General features: G+C 47.1%; 1 protein-coding gene across 12 annotated transcripts in view; it reads right to left on the reverse strand.

The window, feature by feature from the left end:
* magi2a (membrane associated guanylate kinase, WW and PDZ domain containing 2a) overlaps window positions 1-19,411 on the reverse strand; it is a 152,869-nt gene that overhangs the window by 24,833 nt on the left and 108,625 nt on the right. For 6 of the 12 annotated variants that reach the window (XM_047336372.1, XM_047336371.1, XM_047336370.1 and 3 more), the window contains exons 7-11: window positions 9,491-9,548; window positions 8,330-8,451; window positions 6,977-7,282; window positions 5,929-6,111; window positions 1,797-2,486 (exon numbers count right to left, since the gene is read on the reverse strand). In XM_047336372.1, coding sequence (XP_047192328.1) covers window positions 1,797-2,486; window positions 5,929-6,111; window positions 6,977-7,282; window positions 8,330-8,451; window positions 9,491-9,548 — 1,359 coding nt within the window. The remainder of the gene's footprint in view (window positions 1-1,796; window positions 2,487-5,928; window positions 6,112-6,976; window positions 7,283-8,329; window positions 8,452-9,490; window positions 9,549-19,411) is intronic. The other 6 variants (XM_047336376.1, XM_047336380.1, XM_047336377.1 and 3 more) reach the window with 1 other exon arrangement.

Below are 19,411 nucleotides of genomic sequence, written 5' to 3' on the forward strand. Positions count from 1 at the left end.
CTGAAGTCTCTCGTGATCGTAATGAGCTTAAAGCCAGACAGTGTTTCACTCGTTAAATCCCCCAAAATACTCTCGAGATATCCCACGGTGTCTGAAATCCGACCCAACCAGCCAATATTTTGGCATATTTTCTTACTCATTTCTACATATGTTTGCCAAACGCAGTAATGGCACTGTACGGAGGCACTGACGTGTAGTTTCTTCTTCTTCTTCTCCTCCGCCTCTAGCACCCACAGCTTGCCATGTCACAGAAAATCAACACGAGCAGATGTGACACTGCAACCTGGAGTATTGTTGTGCAGGCGTGAGCAAAAGCCATATCCAGATTTGGAATAATGAGATGAAATATAGCATGTAAATAAGGTTGCCATTTTTCTCCACAGGCCGGAGATGGGAGCGCTTGTTTCGACCTTCTAAAGCTCGCGAGTGAGGAACCCGGACAGATGGCGGGAGGGCTTCACCATTAGCTTCCTGCGCAGATGGGTGGTTGTGTGTTTTTGATGTTGTGTGTGTGTGGGGAGTGTGTTGAGACCTTCCTCATGTGTGTGTGTTTATATGGCAGATGATAATATGAATATGTTCACGCTCAGTGTCTCTGTGTTTGTTTGCAGGCTCCCTGCTGGCCGGCGGAGACCCGCAGCCAAATAAAAGAAATAAAATGGCAACAAAATCTATTCAGAGGACGCTGCTGACCTTTGTGGGGCCGAGTCTCAGCGGTGTCGGTGGCACCAGGCAGCTGGCGCGACGATCGCTGTGTGACGGTACACAACACAAAGAGGCAAAAAGGCAGAGAGTACCAATTGCCTCCACAGAGCGAAGCAAAAGAATCACTGGTTCCCCCCCAAAAAGATAAGGACAGGTTAACTCGAAGGGGGGAGTTGTTCGACGACGTTTCTCTATTTAATTTCAATCTCTAACGTTTCAATTTCCAGCGTCGGTGCCAGTGAGTCATTGCCGGCAGATGCACGCCACAATTCAAAAAGAAGATCACCAGGAGGCCTTTACAAGTAAGACGTCTTCAGCCTGTTTTCGAGGGGGGGGGGGCATGTAGATGATTCGACGCACAATCTACCATCCCCAGACGCAGCACTCACACATTTTAAAGAGCAAAAAGAAGAAAAAACAGCCGGCTACCTGTCGACTGCATATAACAGCCCTGTGTGTCACTCATGACAAGAGTGGGGCATAATTATGATTGTCAGAGGGCCACACAGTCTGAACGCACTTTGGTGCCATTTGCAGTCTGCGTGTATTTTTTTGGGGTAAAAGAAACCAAAACGGTGGTGCTTTTGACATTAGCTTTATTACTGTGGGTTTTTTATCCAGAGCCGACAAAACAAGGCCACACACACACACACACACGTATTGAACTGTTAAAATGATGAAAAAAATAGTGGCCTCGAAAATAACTCGTGGGCCACGAGAGGACGTATGGCTCAGTGAGCGGAGATGAGAGGTGTCTATTCAAGTAAGGAGAATGAAAGCAGTTTTTTTCCCTCTCCCTGAGTAAAGACGAGAGGACTACGAAGGGCACTTGAGAGGAGCTGTGCATTAGTCAGCCATTACGGAGCGCTGCAGAGGCGTATAAAAGGCTTCTGTGGTCTTTGAACTGGACCACACACACACACACACGGGGACACACTCGGCTGTAATGGCAAAAGATGACACAGATGAAAAGGCAGACGGATACGCAGCAAGAAAGACAAATATGAAAGAGACGGCAAGAGATTCGAGTCGCTCCTGCCGAGCCCGAGGATTCTTCCACGTCGCCTCCACGCGCAGACGGCCGCTCTTACCTGTTCCACCTCTCTGGACCACCAGGCTGGTCTCGGCTCCGACGGCGCACTCCTTGAGCAGCTCCACCACCTGCGTGTGTGTGAATCCCTGAACCGGCTGCTTGTTAATCTCCACGATCAGATCCCCCTCGCTCAGGCCCGGGCAGCCCTGAGGCTCCAGCACCTGTTTGACGCGCTGGCCCGTGGCGCTGTCCGCTATGGTGAAGCCAAAACCGTCCGCCCCCTTCACCATGGTCATGCTCAGCAGCTCCCCCTGCGTCGCCCCCGACGACGCCATGGAGACGCTGTCGGGAGGCGTGGTGCCCGTGGTCGGAGGGAGGGACCCGTCCAAGTGGGTGTCGCCCGGATGAGGGGGGAGAAGCTGCTGCTGGGCGTTGACCTGCTCCTGGCCGGGGTCCGTGACGAAGCGCGCCGTGCGGGAGAGATAATCCAGGTAGTTGTCGTAGCCCGTGCGGCCGTTCACCATGATGGGCCGCTGCTCCATGATGCCCAGCGGGGAGATGATGGTGGTGGTGGTGGCCGTGTTGTTGTTGGCGTTGCCGGCCTCCTCCGGGTCATAGGGCAGAGGGTAGCCGCGACACAGGACCAGCGTCACGCTCTGGCCGATGGGCACCGACTGGAAGAGCTTGACCACGTCAGCGTGGGTGGTGCCCAGCACGCACACGTCGTTGATGTAGACGATGACGTCGCCTGCAGACAAGAGAAACAGGATTGTCAGACTTAAGACCTGGAATGTTAATGACATACAAGTTTCAAGGACACTTCTGCAGTTGAAATCAAGTAAATTTGTGATAGCATCCAACTTTTCTTAATACTAAGTGGTCAGGGACTAACCTCAGTCGGCTAAAATGTTTTCCTTTCATGGGACTCCAATATACTGCACTGTAGATAAAAAACCGAGCTGACAATTAAACGTTCCCGCACACACACAGAGAGGGAGAAAGCTCCACATCTAGGCTTATCTTCGTCTCCACGAGGCTTCTATAAATATGGTGTTTTGTGCTCCGCTGTGCAGGCACCACGCAGGTTTTTATTAAAAAAACCCCGCACCAAGCGAATGGGAACACAAGGCACGATCCGAATTAAAGTCTGACAAACAGCATCACCTGGGCTGATAATGAAAACAATTATTTTCTAATTGCAGCCGTAATTGTCGAGCTCTTTTGAGCGGAAACGGCGAGACTGTGAGTGAGTGTGTGTGTGTGTGGCAGAGTGAAAGAAAGAGAGAGTGTGTGATCCTTGATGATTGATAAGCAATGCGTGTGCTTCAGTGATTGGCCCTCTCCTTTGCTTACCACGAGCTCCGTCCTGTTCAATTCTCTTAAAACGTGAAGCAGGAGGCTATTGCAGCACTAATGGCCTGGTCACTAATGTCCATTCATATGGATTTTCCAGGATTGACTGTTGAACACGAGCCGAGCCACTGACCCACTGTCGAAGTAAACCGAAGTTGAGATATCACCGAAATCGTCTCTCTCTCCGTCTCAAACTGTAAACTGTACTGCGGACAAATGATTTCTGCTCGGCATCGCGGGATCGAGGCTCGCAGATCTGAGGCAACGTGACGTGACCGAACTTTTAATTAATCCGGGTAAACGCGGCCGACATTTGCCTCGAGCACCGCTGTCAGAATCGATGGAGAGTAGCAGGACACACTGGCAGAAAACAAACGACGGAGCCGTGACCTCAAAGCGCTCGTTCTTTATGAGCAAAGGGGAAGGATGAAGAGCGAGAGAAAGAGATGGAGAAGGAGAATCTGTGGACTCGCATGTAAACACATGTTGTCCCACGCATGGTCGTACCTGAAGGACACAGAATAGATAAAAGAAAAGAACGCTTTCATTATCATTGTATTGTACAGAGGCGCTACTCCTCGTCGGTGAACACATTGCACACAATATGTCCTTCGTGGAGAGGAGAGGTATGATTGTTTCTTGTGGTTGCATGGATGTAAAAAAGTTACATCTGAAGGATTCGACGATTCTCCTTCGAGAGAGGTCGCCGCTCATTTTTCTGGATTTGTAAATCTCAACCTGTTTGGTTTTTGTTTTGTTCCCCCTCACTACTCCTCCACATCAAAGTTTATACGTTGCTACGAACACAGCGAGCGCCTTGAAATATGAAAAGGAATTTTGACTTGCTCATGTTGTTCAATTTCTAAGATCTGCCTCTTCAATATTCCTCAAAGTAGAATCAAAGACAGAAACCGATATCCTGCTGTTTCCTGCGTCTGTCTGCCATCGAGAATCCGTCGTTTCAAAGTTTACGACCGAAGCGATGACATCAAGGAAAGAGAATCAACACTGAATCTGTAAAACTGCAAAATATTGGTGCCTTTCTTCGGTGTCTTATCCGAATAGAACACACACTGTAGTCTATGGATACAGTAGAGCAGAATACACACACACTTGAGTTTTCGTTAACTGATGCCTCTGGCATCCAAACTGGAGCCTCTCCACGTCAAAGCGGAACGCAACTCAAAAGAACATCACAGCTAATGAATCACACAGTTCTTCTGTGGACAAAAATAAATCCTACAGTAGATAAAAAAGCCAACACTTCTACACTACTGTGTGTGTTCCAGCTGCAGTACATCAGAAACTTGTAAGATAAGCGGAGGCGGCCCGGAGGAGGAGAAAGGAGACGCAATAAAAGGTTATCTATCTGGAGTTGGGAATTTCACACCTCTGCAGGCCCGGGTTTCCTAAAGAGTACACTCCGTGATGGTGCGAGCTCGGCGCCTGCAGAAGTAGGACACAAAGTCTGGGGAGGGAGGGAGCGAGGGAGGGAAGGGAGGAGCTGACGGTGAGGAGACAGGAGGCAAGGGAGTTTAATCTGGGGAGAGAACAGAGAGGGGGATTCTAAAAGACAGAGAGGAGGATGGGACGAGGCCCAATATGTTTCATGTGCAGTATTGTCAGGACAAGCTTTATTAGTCTATTTTTTGACTACTGCACCCACACATTTATAAAAACTAGAATGTCCATCATGTGTTTGTTTTGTCTCCCCCTAACCAGTCAAGTTGCACTTTACATCCATGTCTGAAAGGACTTTGAAAAAGTCCAAAAATGTATTCAAAGAGGTCACAAAGGATTTTGACCTTTGACCACCAAATACTAATCAGGTCAAGCGGACGTTTGTGCCAAATTTGAAGAAATTCCCTCCTGGTTTTCCTGAAATATTATTTTGTCACGAGAAAGGAACACACGTTGGTACGGACAGACGGACGGCAATGAATGTCCCCGGGCCAGAGGCATATACACAGCACATTTATGACCCGGTGTTCTGAAAGGAAATTTATGAACACAACTGCAAGGTCATAGAATAATCCAGACATATTTAATATGGTGATAAATGGCCACTGTATTTGCTCCAGCGTTTGCAGATAGAAACATCATTGCATGCTGGTAGCAGTGACAAAAACCTGTTACTTCTATTCCCTTGACTTTTACTACAGCTGGTGTGTGTGTGTGTGTGTGTGTGTGTGTCAGTGCACATGTGCGGCAGTCCAGCCCCATGTGGCCACAACCAGGAGGCGCACACATGCTCATGAAGTCCCTTTCGTGATTAATGGGAGAACAAAACTCTGCAGCAGATATGGATGTATGGTGCAAGCTTTGCAGGACACACACACGCGCGCGCACACAAACACAGACACACACACGCACAGTAAGTTTGAATGGGGAAATGCACTTGTAGTAAGAAGCTACATTCATCTCTATATGAACTGCACCTGTTTGACTGCATTTAAAAAAAACAAAAAAAGGTGAACGTGTGAAACGGGTGGTTTGAAATCGTCCACTTCTTTGGATGTAAAACCAATATATAGACCAGATACTGCAGGGAAAAAGGCCACGTATAAGTCCCCAATAACTTCATTAAAACTATGTATTTGTGTTGTTTCTAAAAGAATCTGAACTAAAGAAATGTGTGATTCACGTCCACCATGTTTCCTGAGGAACGTCGAGGTACTTTTGTGCCTTTCAGGTCCTAGTTTATTCTGCTACTCGTGAAACTCATAGACCGTTGTCTGCCTGGTGTCTCAACAGACTAGTGCTGGTTAAATAAAGATAAAGAAAAGTTCTATTTTTTCTCTGTGACTCAGTGTTTTCCGGCCATGCCTGCGGCTTACCTGTGGCCATCTTCCCGTCGGCTGCAGCGGGCCCATCGGGGATGACGCTCTTCACCTGGAGGAACTCGTCGGGCTCGTCGCCTCCTATGATGGTGAAGCCGAAGCCCATGTTGCTCTTCTGGAGTGCCGTGGACAAGAAACTGCCCTTCAGCTGAGTGGGGTCCCGCGTGAACAGCGGCTTCTCTATAAAGGACACAAGTACACGACAAAATAAACCAAATGGAAGCATCAACACTTAATAGGCTTTGCAGCTAAAGACTGAAAGGACCTTATATTTGGTGCGGGGGGCCAGTGCTCACAGGGGTGGGGGGCATGGGTAAAGCTTATCCAGTAAGGTATGGGTGTAGCCGCAGGGAAACTGGCAGGGCATGATTTTAACTGCAAAAAAAATTGGACAGAGGTGAGGCTGTGGTGCTGAAAGATGCATGTGCTGTTCAACGGTAAAAAAAAAAAAAAAAAAAAAAAAAGAATCGCTCCCGGCGTATCCCAAAAACACGGAACAATCATCTGTTCCTCTACTCCCATGCTGGGACGTGGCGGGCGGAAGGGGTGCAGAGAGCATCAGTGGTGCGGGTCTTCAGTCGCGTCCCGCGGCAACCGGGAGAGGCAGCGAAATGACATGCTGTCAATCAGGGATTGGTTCCAAGAGAAGATGCTCGGGAGGGTTATAGGGAGGAACTGGGAGATTACTGGAGGAAGTAGAGAGGGGGGGGGGACGTCTGGAGGAGAAGCGCCTTGTGAAGGAATGAGAGGATCTCAGCCAACAAGCTTTGTCACACTTAAACAAGTCTCCCGTCTTTTCACCTCAGAAAGGAGACGTGGCTAGTGCTCTAGTAAGCATCCTTTGTTTGTCGTCACCGGTCCAGACATTGACTGCGAGTGATTACACTCTCTGTTTGCTTTTTTTGCCGGCCCCCATAAGACAGAGCCTAAGGGGGAAAAGCTCGCTCGCAAGCTAGCATGCTTACAGTGAGTCAAAAACGAGCGCAAAAGCAGCCATGAGAGCGTCAGTCAGCCTCCTTTCGCTTCTCTCTCTTGGCCTACTTACTGACAATGTGCCACAGGGAGAAGGGGCTACAGACAGGCTGCTCGAGCACCACAGCGCAGGCGGAGGCGTGAAGTGGCTGCTGCTGCTGCTGCTGCTGGTGGTGGTGGGGGCACATATTCATCCGCCGAGTCAGAACGCGCCGGAGCGGGGAGACGTCGGCGGAGGAGGATGCCGCGCACGCCGCAGCCCTGCGACCCTGCGCCGGCGAGCGGGAGAGGTCGCCGAGGCTGTGGCAGCGCTCGGGCACGGCGCCGACCTGCGCGAGGACGGATCTGGGGAGGGTGGCACAAGGTTTGGCATCCTCCGCTGGCATCGACGTTTTGGAGAGAAGAGGAGGGAGGAGGAGGTGGGGAGAGGGAGGAGAGAGAGCCTCAATGGAGTGTACACAGAGTGTAACCACGGAGACAGGCTCTCGGCTCGGAGCGGGCGGACTACTACGTTACTACGGAAACAAACCTCCACATCGCCAGTTCCAGACAGTCTTTTTTTTCTAGCAGTACATCCTACTGCTTTGGCTGGTGCAGAGTGAGCACTGCAATCAGGTAGCAACACACCGGTCATTACACAAAAGAAGTGAATCACATCGGAACCCACATGTTCACTCGGGGGGGAAAAGCACTAATTCATATGATCGACAAGTTTTATCATCAGTCCGCAATCGAAACGCAGTCGTTTTCCACCGACTCTTCACATTTCAATAGTCCTGCTCCGTATGATCCAGAAGTTTGTTCTAGCTCATGATTGGCAAGTTTCCCCTGAAATAAGGGAAGTGAAAATGGAAGTGAGTTGCATTTTGTTTTGATTTGTTTTGTACACACTATGATGACATAAACGTGTAAAGTTCTCAATAAATAGATGACCAATACCAACCAAAATATTCTTATTACAATACTGAATTTGAATCAGTTTTGTTCGGGTTAAGTTTGTCAACTCTTTTCTGAATATGTTTCAAATATTCATAATGTTTTTTTTAGTTTTGGACTTCTTGTCGTATAGTTTGCTTCTTCTTGTGAGCCCACGTTTGTGTGTGTACGCCACTGATTTGTACAAAGAATTCATGGCTATTTAAATAACATATTGTTATCTATTGGACACTTTCAGTACCTGGATATTTCCAAACCTAAATTCGACGTTGATAATCTACAAAAAAAAAAGAAAAAAAGACTGCAATCTTTCACATCAAATGTTTACATCCGCCAAGGAGATTATGTTTTCACCTATGTTTGTTTGTTGGCAGGATCACAAAGAACTGGAAAAAACAATCTGAGAAAGTTCAGGACAATGTCCGGACTTCGTTATTGAAAGCAGCTACACAGACAGAGGGTTTGTTTTCCACCAGCTCGGTGGTCTTACCTCTGTAGATGGAGGGAAGGGGCAGTGACGACAGACCCTGGCTTTGCATCTGCTGCTGCTGCTGGACTCTTCTCTTGGCCTCCAGCACTGGGTTCTCAAACTGGGTCCTTCTATTTATATGACTGTGATGATATGAAAAAACAAAAACAGAGGACATTTCAGTTTTCACTGCACTGAACTTGGCCTCCCCTCTCTGTAAAGATCCGATCTGAAAATCTAGACACTTCGGCAGCCGCTGCGTTGACGACTAATGAAATGGACGATTCCCCGGATTATGTAACAGAGCTGCAGAATGTCTTTGCTGAGCAAAAGGAAAAAAAAAGAAATGAAAGAAAGAAAGAAAGAATTAAACGACTGATCCAGAGCTTTTCTCTTCCGTCTCATAACCAGAATTATGTGAGTCAATGACTGGGAGGAACCCTGCACATGAAACAAGTGATTTCCTTGAACGTCCCACGTCGCTCTCAATTTAGTTTGCAAGAGGGAGAACAGTGAACGACTTCAAATACTGTAATTTTGTCTGTGTGAAATAATTAGTCATCATTAGATACTTCCCCCTCGCTCTGTGCGCTCACTCACACACACACACACACAGAGAATTAGAAAACGTCTGCGCTATATTTTTTTACCTGGTTACATAATTTCAAGGGTTTGTATGTTTACATGACCACAGTGGGAGCATCTCAGGGGGGGCGGAGCTATTTTCTGGAGGTTCTCTTATGTAAAATCAAGCTCCACGATGAAGATGAGGGGGAGATGCAGTTCAATAGAGAGCACAGGCTCCTGCTGCCGTTGCCATGTACAGTAGATACATGTTCTTGGACATGGATGAACTCCATTTTTAAACACGTGCATGAGTGTTTAACTTCATTTAAATGTCTAGCTCACGAGCTAATCTGCTGATATAGATGCACTGTGAGTATTTCAGACAGTGGGATAACACAGAAATGTGGAAAGCACGCAGACAAATAACACCACCAACACCCCCCACCCCCCCGCAAACAAACACTAAGCTGTCAGCAGGCAGACAAAAGGGAGCAAATGCTTCCTGGCTGCGGCGCCAGTCTGTTCCCTTATAAACATGATTAATACAGCACCAGCGGGGCTACATTGAAAAATCAAAAAGCGAGCCATCATGTATTAAAGATGCACCACACTCACTCGACATAGTAGCTGCCGTAAATGGGGTCATCGATTTTCTCCCAGCCGTACGGAAGCTCTGTAACAGAAAAAAAACACACACAACAGCAGTGAGACGGCAGGAGTGAAGGACTTGTTTATTCACCTGCAGCAGCATATTGATCCTGCATTAAAAAACTTGGCAGAATTAGTTCGCAGCGTCACTTGGCTGTCCGCAATTACCAGGGTTGTCATGGTGCACTGACGTGTTGACTGGAAGCGTTTGCTGCGTCTCCGGGCGTGTGACTGTTCGGAAATCTCATCTTTTAATGAAAATTTGATGGCGACAAGACACATGATGAAAAACAGAACTATGCGTTTTCTCAGCAGCTTGTCACGTTGATTGATTTAAAGAGGCTAACTGGCTCCTTAAAGCTCGAATGCATCCCTCTCCGAGAAAAAGAAGTTGCAAAATAACACGGGATATTGGAAGATCTGGTGTCTGAATTTAAATCAGTTAAATATTTCATGGCCCTGCATCTCCTCCACGCTGTAAATATTGTGTTTTGATGCGGGGAACTTTGCATAGATTAAGAGCTTGAACTAGAACAAGCACGAACCCTCGGGGCGTTGAACCGTCGCAGCGTCGGCTGGTGGATATTTCTGTCGGTGTCTTAACAGTTTGACTCGAAATGCTACAAGCCGGAGACTGAACGCGACGACTGCCAAATGACGCGCGCGACAGTCAATTAGTGACAAGTGACAGATGGATCAAAACGCTGCAAACTGTTGAGAGAGGAATTCGGATGACGCGTATGAAAGTATGAACGTCGCTTTTCAATAGGCTAAATGATCGAGTGTGCACAAAGACATGAAACACAGAATGTGTCTGTGGAGAAAAGTGACATGCATTATGCAGCTGGTATAGCTTTGTGGGTTACGCCGCTAATTTTGGTACAGTAGGTCGAGGTTCGATTCCAGGTCATCCCAGTGCGGGCGCTTAATGCTACCTGCCACGATGCTTGTGTGTCGCTTTGGACAAGCGTCAGCAAAATTAATCTAATGTAATTACGACTGCTATATGATCTCTATCAAATGCATCCAATACTTTGGATCATCATTTTCCCAATCTATTTCAAAAATATCAAAATCTGAACTTAGCGGCTCGAAACTGTCACACAGGTCCAAAGTGCAGGTGTATTATTCTCCTTCTACAGCGCCACCACGCCATAAAATCACATTATGGCCCATTAAAAAAAATGACTAAGAAATATATTTCCTTTGGGGCGGCCGGGGGCCATGAGGTAAAGCGGGTCGCCCACTAATCTGAAGGTTGAGGGTCCGACTCCCGGTTCCTCCAGGCCACATGAGGAAGCGCTAAATGTGTGTGTGAATGTGTGATCTGAGAAATCACTGCATAAACGCAGTCAATTTATTACGAATATTAAAGTATTAATGAATTCCCCAGAGTTATAATGCACTGGTCTGAAGTGACAATGCTGATGCGGATTTAGAGCATGAACTTTTCAATAGTTCTGTGCGAACACATAAAGTTATATTATTTCCGCTCTCTCAGCCTCTTTCTGCATGTGGGGATTGTACTGCAGTCAGAGCCTGCAGCTTTTGTACCCTATGACCAAAGATGATCTGTCTGACAGTCGTCAGTCACACTGGGGTTTTCTAAAGTTGCCCTCTCTCCTCTTTCCTCTCTGCCCACAGCTGGCTGACACACAAACACGGCTCTTTAGAAACGTGTCCGGCAGGAGCTCCCAGTTTGCTTTTCAGGACATAATAATTAGCATATTTAAGACATATTCCCACATGCAGTGTTTAAGCATAATAGCGTGATCATTCACAAACCAAGTTGGCTACACAGTGCGAGGAGGCTCTTGTTAAAAAAAACCCCACAGCATCCGGGGGGGAGTAGCGCGGCGCTCGGGGACAGAGTGTTCCGGTGCAGCAGCACAGCGTGGGATCACTCCAGCTTTGATTGGCGACAATGCAAAGATAATGCGGGGATGAGAGCGGAGATAACGGCGGAGAAAAATGCTTCCTAATTAGAAAAAGGAGGCGACCAGAGGGAGCGCCAAAGAGCCCCGCGGCCGGTTGAGGGCACGGCTGCAGCTTGAGAGGAACGACACCACAGGTACGACTCTGTGCGGTCACTGCATACATGTAATAATACTCCTTGGCCTAGTTTACAGGCTTACTGTAATAAGAGGTGCCGTGCATACTCCCAGTCCTCCCACTCAGGGCACAAATATCAAACAACGCTAATGCACGTGCCATATGCTTCTCCCGACCCCTGCCCCCATCCCCTCAAAACAAATTATTAAACTTTCAGTAGGATGCACTATATTTTGCAGGCACATGCACACAAACATGTCCACACACACACACACACACACACACTGGTTGTGATATAACCGAGTGCTGCGAGCGGGCTAACAGCCCACGGGAATACCTCATGTGAACACCGCAACATTCCTAAGCCCCATCGCCACTCATTAAATATGAAAGGGAACGTGTCATGTTCTCACCTTTACACACATGTACGTACACACACACACACACACACACACACACACACACACACACACACACACACACACACACACACACACACACACACACACACACACACACACACACACACACACACACACACACACACACACACACACCAACTCCATATCATTTTGCATAAATATATGCAGAAACATGCGCACAAGGTCAAAGGGCTGTCATGAATCTCAGCAAATATTTTTATTAAAATGTCCACAGAAGAGCTGCAAGGAGCCGGACGCATCTCTGCTCTCAGTGACAGGAAGCAGAGAAAAAGACAAACTGTACAAATCGAGCTACGAACAACATCCGAGGGAAAATTCTGGTCTAATTCTGGGTCTTCTTCCCCCCCCGTCTGTATTATTTACGATGGGGCGTTGCAACAACAAGGTCAGACCAGGCAATAAATAAGAGCAGTCAGATGATTGGACATCTTGGAGAGACGCCAGCGGTTATACCAGATCATCCAAACGGCTTTAGTGGGTTCAACTCAACAGCAACGATGATCACGGTGGCTTGTGGATGTCGAATAAATTATATCTCTGTGTATTAGATATAACTGATCACATGACTTCATGACTCTTGTGGCAGTTTGGTAGACGGTGTCATGACTGCGCACGCACGCACGCACGCACGCACGCACGCACACACGCACGCACGCACGCACACAAACACATACACACGCACGCACGCACACACGCGCACACACGCACACAATGAAAGGCTGCTACTTTCACCGAGCAGTGTGCTGATAAATGCTGAACTTAGGAGGATTGTCTCTTCCGCTCGCTCTCTTTTGTTTGGCTCCACCGAGTGCCATTCGTAACCCCCCTGTCAGCAGCCTGCAATGGAGTGCAGACTCCACGGAGAGAGAGAGAGGATGTATGTGTGTGTGTGTGCGCGGTATATTAAGCCGACACTGCTTCTCACTGCCATGCTGCATGAGTCCAGGGAGAAAATGTCGAGCTGGTGTGAAATTTACAGCTATAGGAGCCGTTATGATGGAGCCCGGAAGCGGGTGGAACAATGTTTGCAATTTCCAGTCCTGCAGTCGCAGGTGGAGGGCCACTTCCTGCCAGCAGGAGGCATCCTGGCATCTCCCCTCCTATTTTCTCACCCCCCCAGTACCGCTCGGTAACATCCATCTTTCTGCTTCACCTTATTTCCCCTTACTTCTCCCAGCTCTGCCCCTTTCCTCCCACAAGTAGCTCATACTAGGTCTCTTTTTTGAAGTGAAGTTTCAGTTTGCTCACAAGCTTGTGCATTTTTTTATTCTGCTATTTCTAATTTGGTCCAGGTGGCAAACCACACAGCCCTGAGACACCCCCGGGATTTACACGTGTCCTGCCTCCCCTTTTCCATTCTATCTTTTATTCCAGCCTTTGAGGAGCAAACCAGCTGAACCGAATCATATCCAGCGCCCCGAGCCTCCCAAAATATTAAAGTCCTTTTTCTACTGGATGCTGCACTGTACCGGGCTCAAAATTATTAATGGGAATTTATATTGGTCAATAACAGCACAAAATCCACTGACAAAGATGTGATTTTTTTTTTTAATTTAACATTTAAATTTCTTGGTAAATGCGTTAAAGGATCTTATCCTATTTTTGACTTATTGTCTTTCTGAAATCCAAATAAAAAAATCTTATTATTTCTTACATTTGATCTGTTCACTTTGCGAGATAAGGCATTACAAGTAGGTATCATGTGTTTCTGTGGCGGAGACAGAAGCTGCTGCCCACCAGGGGAAATTAAAACACCGGCGAATTCAATTCCAAACCATGTTTGCAGACAAATGAGGCGATTTATCTGAAAATGACCCGGGCGTCCGGCTCCGCTGTGTGTATCAATCAGCAGAAATATTAAGAGGTGGAAACCTCAGCTAACCTCAGGAAACAGCTACAATGTCCACAGAATCGTGAATCTGGTTGAGGACTGAAGAGACCCGATGAACTCCACTTTGATATTTCCTCAACCACTATAACCTATGATTCATAAACTCTCCAATCAACAGCGAAAAACATTTTCCTCCCCCCCCCCCCCGTATTGACGATCACCGTCTTGTCCGTCACCGTCAACAAAGTTGCAAAGACGGGCACACTGTGCACTTTGTTATATTTGTTCAGCCTCGCTGCGCTTGTTGATGGGCAAACATGACGTGGGAGAGAACATCTCAATAAGGGCAATTGACCTGCCTCTCTCTCTCCGGATGGGGGCTTGATGGGACGACGACTGCCGGCTGCTAAGGGAACAGAGTCTGGACCTGGCGGAGCACGGTTATCTTGTGTGAAAGACACTGGGCTGCTGACGAACGCTGTCACCCGAACGCTGAAGAGCGGGGTGATACGTGTAAGACTTGTCCAAAGTAAAAGCTGACGACTGGGACTTACTGAAATCTTTCTCGCATGTCGCACTCGGCGAGACCGGTCGTCTGCAATCTCGGTGACAACAACACCGACTGTGTTTTGAAAATCCGAGGAATGTGAGAGCAGTGAGTTGAGGGCGTGCGATTTGCGGCACACGCATGTGCAGCATGTCGCTGTAACCAACGTACATAATCGACGCGCGAGGACAAGTGATCGAGCTCTGCCTCGCTTAATGAATCACGGGGACAAATCGGTTCAGAATATGATGAAATTCCACAGGCGGGGACGGACTTTTGACGTGGATGGATGCTCTTGAGAGTTGCCGCTACATTCTTACATCACAGAGCGGCACACATTAATCACGGGGTACGCGCTCTCCTTTCCGCTGGGAAAAAGATTTTTTTGATTTAAGTCTTTTAGAAGATGATTAGCAGAGCGATACATCTCCGCCGTGACAGGAAAAGTCAATTTGACAACGCCCGGCTTTAACAACAAATCGCTCCATAGTGTCACTCGCTGGCAAGAGTTTCCTCATCCGGTGTAATAGGCTCCGTTTCCACCGAGCTACTGCTTTTCCGTGTTTCCCTGGTTAATGCACCTGTGCCGTGCGTCCTCAGATTCCCCCGTCCCACTGGACTGCGTCTCGGCGCGAGCAGACAATAGCTAAGCAACGGAATACAAAGGAAAAAAATAAAACAAACTTCACAGGCTTGTAGGACATTCAAGGGACAGGGGGGAGACGTACTGAGCCGTGACCCTGGCACTTTGCAAAGTTCTGCTTTATTTGGCCAGCTCTTTGTGAAAAAACTCTCTGCAACACACACACACGCACGCACGCACGCACGCACGCACGCACGCACGCACGCACGCACGCACGCACACACACACACACACACACACACACACACACACACACACACACACACACACACACACACACACACACACACACACACACACACACACACACACACACACACACACACACACACACACACACCCTTTCGTTTCCTGTTAAACGGGATAATTATTTCAAGTAGCTTGTTTTGCTTTGTGGACGCTGCTGATTGCACAAAATTGTGAATTAATTTTAATTCGATTCAACTTTTTAACTCAATTAGAGTCCCGCACAGACAAAAATCAAAACGACGCTACAATCTGAGTAACAAATTGGACCAGTGGTGTAAAAAAACAGGATTCAGTTTCACTTAAATAAGATGAAAATCTAAAATGCTGAAGCAATCAGCATGAGCACAATAAAACCATAACATCTTAAAGTGCAATATATTAGGCTGAGAGGGATGCACTTAAAAGTAGCGGTACGAACTATGGATGAAACATTCTATGACACAATATATGTACAACAGTAGTAGTAGTAGAGCTGAAAAAATTAAATGATTATCGACTGGAAAGACAAATCAGCAACGATTTTTAGGGACTGGGTAATTTTTGAAAGGAGTTTTAGTTAATTTAAGTACAATCGACAAAAAAATGAAAGGTTTCAGCTCAAACTATAATATTTATAACGTGATTGATTATCGTTAAATGTCATGCTGACAATGTGTCTGGTTTTAAATACCTTTTAAATAAAGGCTCAGTAATTTTCTGAAACAGCTGGACACAGACTTTTATGAGAAACATTACTCAAACGGAGTACTCAGGAGTAAATAATGAATTGGTCAAGGAGTATTTTTAGCGGTGGACTGATACACATTTGGCGCTCTATGGTGAGTATTTTAAAGCAGCAGGACGACGAACAGGCGACTGATTCACAAATAAACTGCAGTGCTCGTGTTCATCATAGAAAAGAACACACATCACCTGCCGTTCATTCATTCTGGAGAACGAGGGATGGAGCTTTGGATAAACAGGGAATATGTGTTATTAGGGTAAGGAATATCATCAAACGTATTCTCTAACTGTAACCCAGACTCAAAGAAAACAAAAAAAATATAAAGATAAAGGTCAAAACACTGATATTGATTTAGCACCCTGTTCTACTGGGGTGCAGTTTCAAAAATACAGGCTGATATAGACACACACCGACAGCTAATTCACCTGGCACAGGTCTCGCACACACGCACGCACGCACGCACGCACGCACGCACGCACGCACGCACGCACGCACGCACGCACGCACGCACGCACGCACGCACGCACACACACACACACACACACACACACACACACACACACACACACACACACACACACACACACACACACACACACACACACACACACACACACACACACACACACACACACACACACACACACACACACACACACGCACAGTCTTTTGAATCCTCATTCCAATCTCCAGGCCTCAGGCGCACTCTGCCGGGGATGTTCTCAAAACTCTCCCATCAATCATGTCCCAGACAACTACAACTGCTCCTCCCCGCTTCTCCCAACTCCCGACTGCAGCAGGAGTTTCGGGGTGAGTGAGTGAGGGCACTGCGACCCCCCCCCGTCTGTAATAACTCACCTGTGGAGAAAGAGTGTGTCCTCACATTCAGTGTCCCCTAACAAAAAAAAGAAAACTTCCTGCAGCACACAAAAGAGACAAAGTCAACGTCTGCGGTGGCACTGGAGCGGCTAAAAAGGAAAACGGAGCGAACGCGAGAGATGACATTTCTTTTCTGGTGTACTCGGACAAAAAAAAAACTCTCAAAACTCTTCTGCTATTTTCCCTCGAGAGGGAAATAAAGAAACAAATCAGTGTGAAGTAGCCTAACTTAACAACGATAAGCTCCTCACATGATTGGATGTAATTGCATGCCTTTGTTCGGCGCTCTCCGCATGCACGCGGATGCCGGGACAAAGAAGTACCCCAACACCATTACAACCCTTCAAACCTGAGCATCGTCAAAGGTTATAATCCCTCTATCTGTCTGTACTGTATTTCCCGTGTTGTACGCGCTCCGCTGCTCCGGATAGGACACAATGTTGTCTGATGATATGAGATGAACAACGTCTTACTGTTTTGTCTGCTTTTAATTCGCTTGTCAACCTGCGTCGGCATACCTGAGGCGAAGAAAACTGTCTGGATAAGTAAAGAATCAGGTGAGACAACAGCGGGGGACGCTCCGTGTCTCTTCTCCCAGCCAACAAATATTTGGCAGGACAGGAAAAACAACAACAGCAAATAAAAAGACCACAACTAACTTTAAGAGCATGAGAGCGTTTGAGGCAACAACAATGTTCTGTAAGGAGCCCGTCCCAGTTCATTTCGTCTGCCAAAAACAAAAAGAGACAAAGACGGATATGGAGGTAGAGCGCGGAGGTGAGAGAAATATACAGTTATGTAACTGCAAGACGACTGTGATGTCGATTGCTCAGTCTCCACCGCAGCCGGCGCCTCTTTGAACGTGCAGGAGCGAGAGCGCTGAACCGAAACACACGTTTCCCCTGCGAAGTTTGACAGAAACCCGGTTGTACGCGTTGCAAACCGACTTTAAACACAAGAAGGAACAGGTTGTCTTTAGCAGCGGTGAAAACATTTTACTCGTGTATAAGTAAGCAGTGTCGTGTCGCTCTGCACGTCGGCTCCGCTGTATTTGACAGGGAAATATCGTACTTTACTTTTGACTTAATATGCAAAGATCCGATGATAAAACATCATGCAGTGCTCATGGTTAAAGCGCACGTCAATTTTAATTATGACCTCTGCCAAGGAGGTTATGTTTTCACCCCCTGTCCGTTTGCTTGTTTGCCAGCAGGATTAGACAAAAACCACAGAATGGATTTTTCACAAAACTTGCTTGGCCGTGGGCTAAGACAGAACCCATTAAATCTAGAATTTTGGCGCAGATTTTTTCTCCCTCTTTAACATTGCAAGGTTGGACATTTTTTGACATATTCACCGATTTTCCCATGGAATAATTCATGGTCAAATCAGACATGTGCTGGGGACTAGAGTTACACTCAGAGAGTGTAGCTCTAGTCCCCTGATTTATGTTTTGGTGTTGTCACTTTTCCTTAACTCGAGGATCTAAAGACTTCTTCTTCATCTGTTCTTTGCTGTGTACCTTTCCTACTTAGTACTTTTCTCCTCTTCCTCCTCCTCTCAGCCTGTTGTCCCGTCACAGCTCACGGATTCCACCCTGCAATCCTGTTAGCGCTTATCAGAGCATGGTTCAGGTCCGAATGTGTGGACACACACACACACACACACACACACACACACACACACACACACACACACACACACACACACACACACACACACACACACACACACACACACACACACACACACACACACACACACACACACACACACACACACACACACACACACACACACACACACACACACACACTTATTCCGCCAATCAATACCGAATTTACAGAGGCAGCTTTTCTCTCCCTAACTGAGCTCAGCTCCCAGGGGTGGCTGGTGCCACCAGGCTGTAGACGTTTGAAGTGAACAACAACACCTCTCACACGGCCGCTTACACAAACCCCTTAAGCCGGAAACAAACTTAAAAGTTCCAAAGACCTTAAAGAGAGCAGAAAGCCCATACAACGCCGGTCACATTTACTGTCGCGCCTGACGAATACACTCGACGCACCCAACGACGGCTAGAAACCCGTGTAGTGAATGACAACTGGAATATGGACGCACCGAAACAGAAAGACACATTCATCAAATAACAGTTTGCTCGATGATTTGAACCACCGTTTGTATAAAAGTCAGGAAAAAAAGGATGTCAGTTGTCAAGACAACTGACTGACATGTACTCGGTCCAACACGGCCATGATATTGAAATATTTGGCAAACTAATCGTAATGTTTCTACTTCATTACAGACGTGCGGCCATCACATTAGTTCGTCCCCTCAGCCGGGACGAACTAAGTGGATGAGTCAATAACGGTCCGACACAAACATCAGCACCTCTCCTCCCGTGGAGCGCCCCTCAGTGGATTAATAGGATTGAAATAGCTGGGGATAAAAAAAAATTATAAATCACATTTTGAACAATTCCTCAGAAGCGTCTCTTTGAACCAGACTCGTCTCATCATA

The sequence above is a fragment of the Scophthalmus maximus genome, chromosome 12 (assembly GCF_022379125.1).
Source record: "Scophthalmus maximus strain ysfricsl-2021 chromosome 12, ASM2237912v1, whole genome shotgun sequence".
Classification (NCBI taxonomy): Eukaryota; Metazoa; Chordata; class Actinopteri; order Pleuronectiformes; family Scophthalmidae; genus Scophthalmus; species Scophthalmus maximus.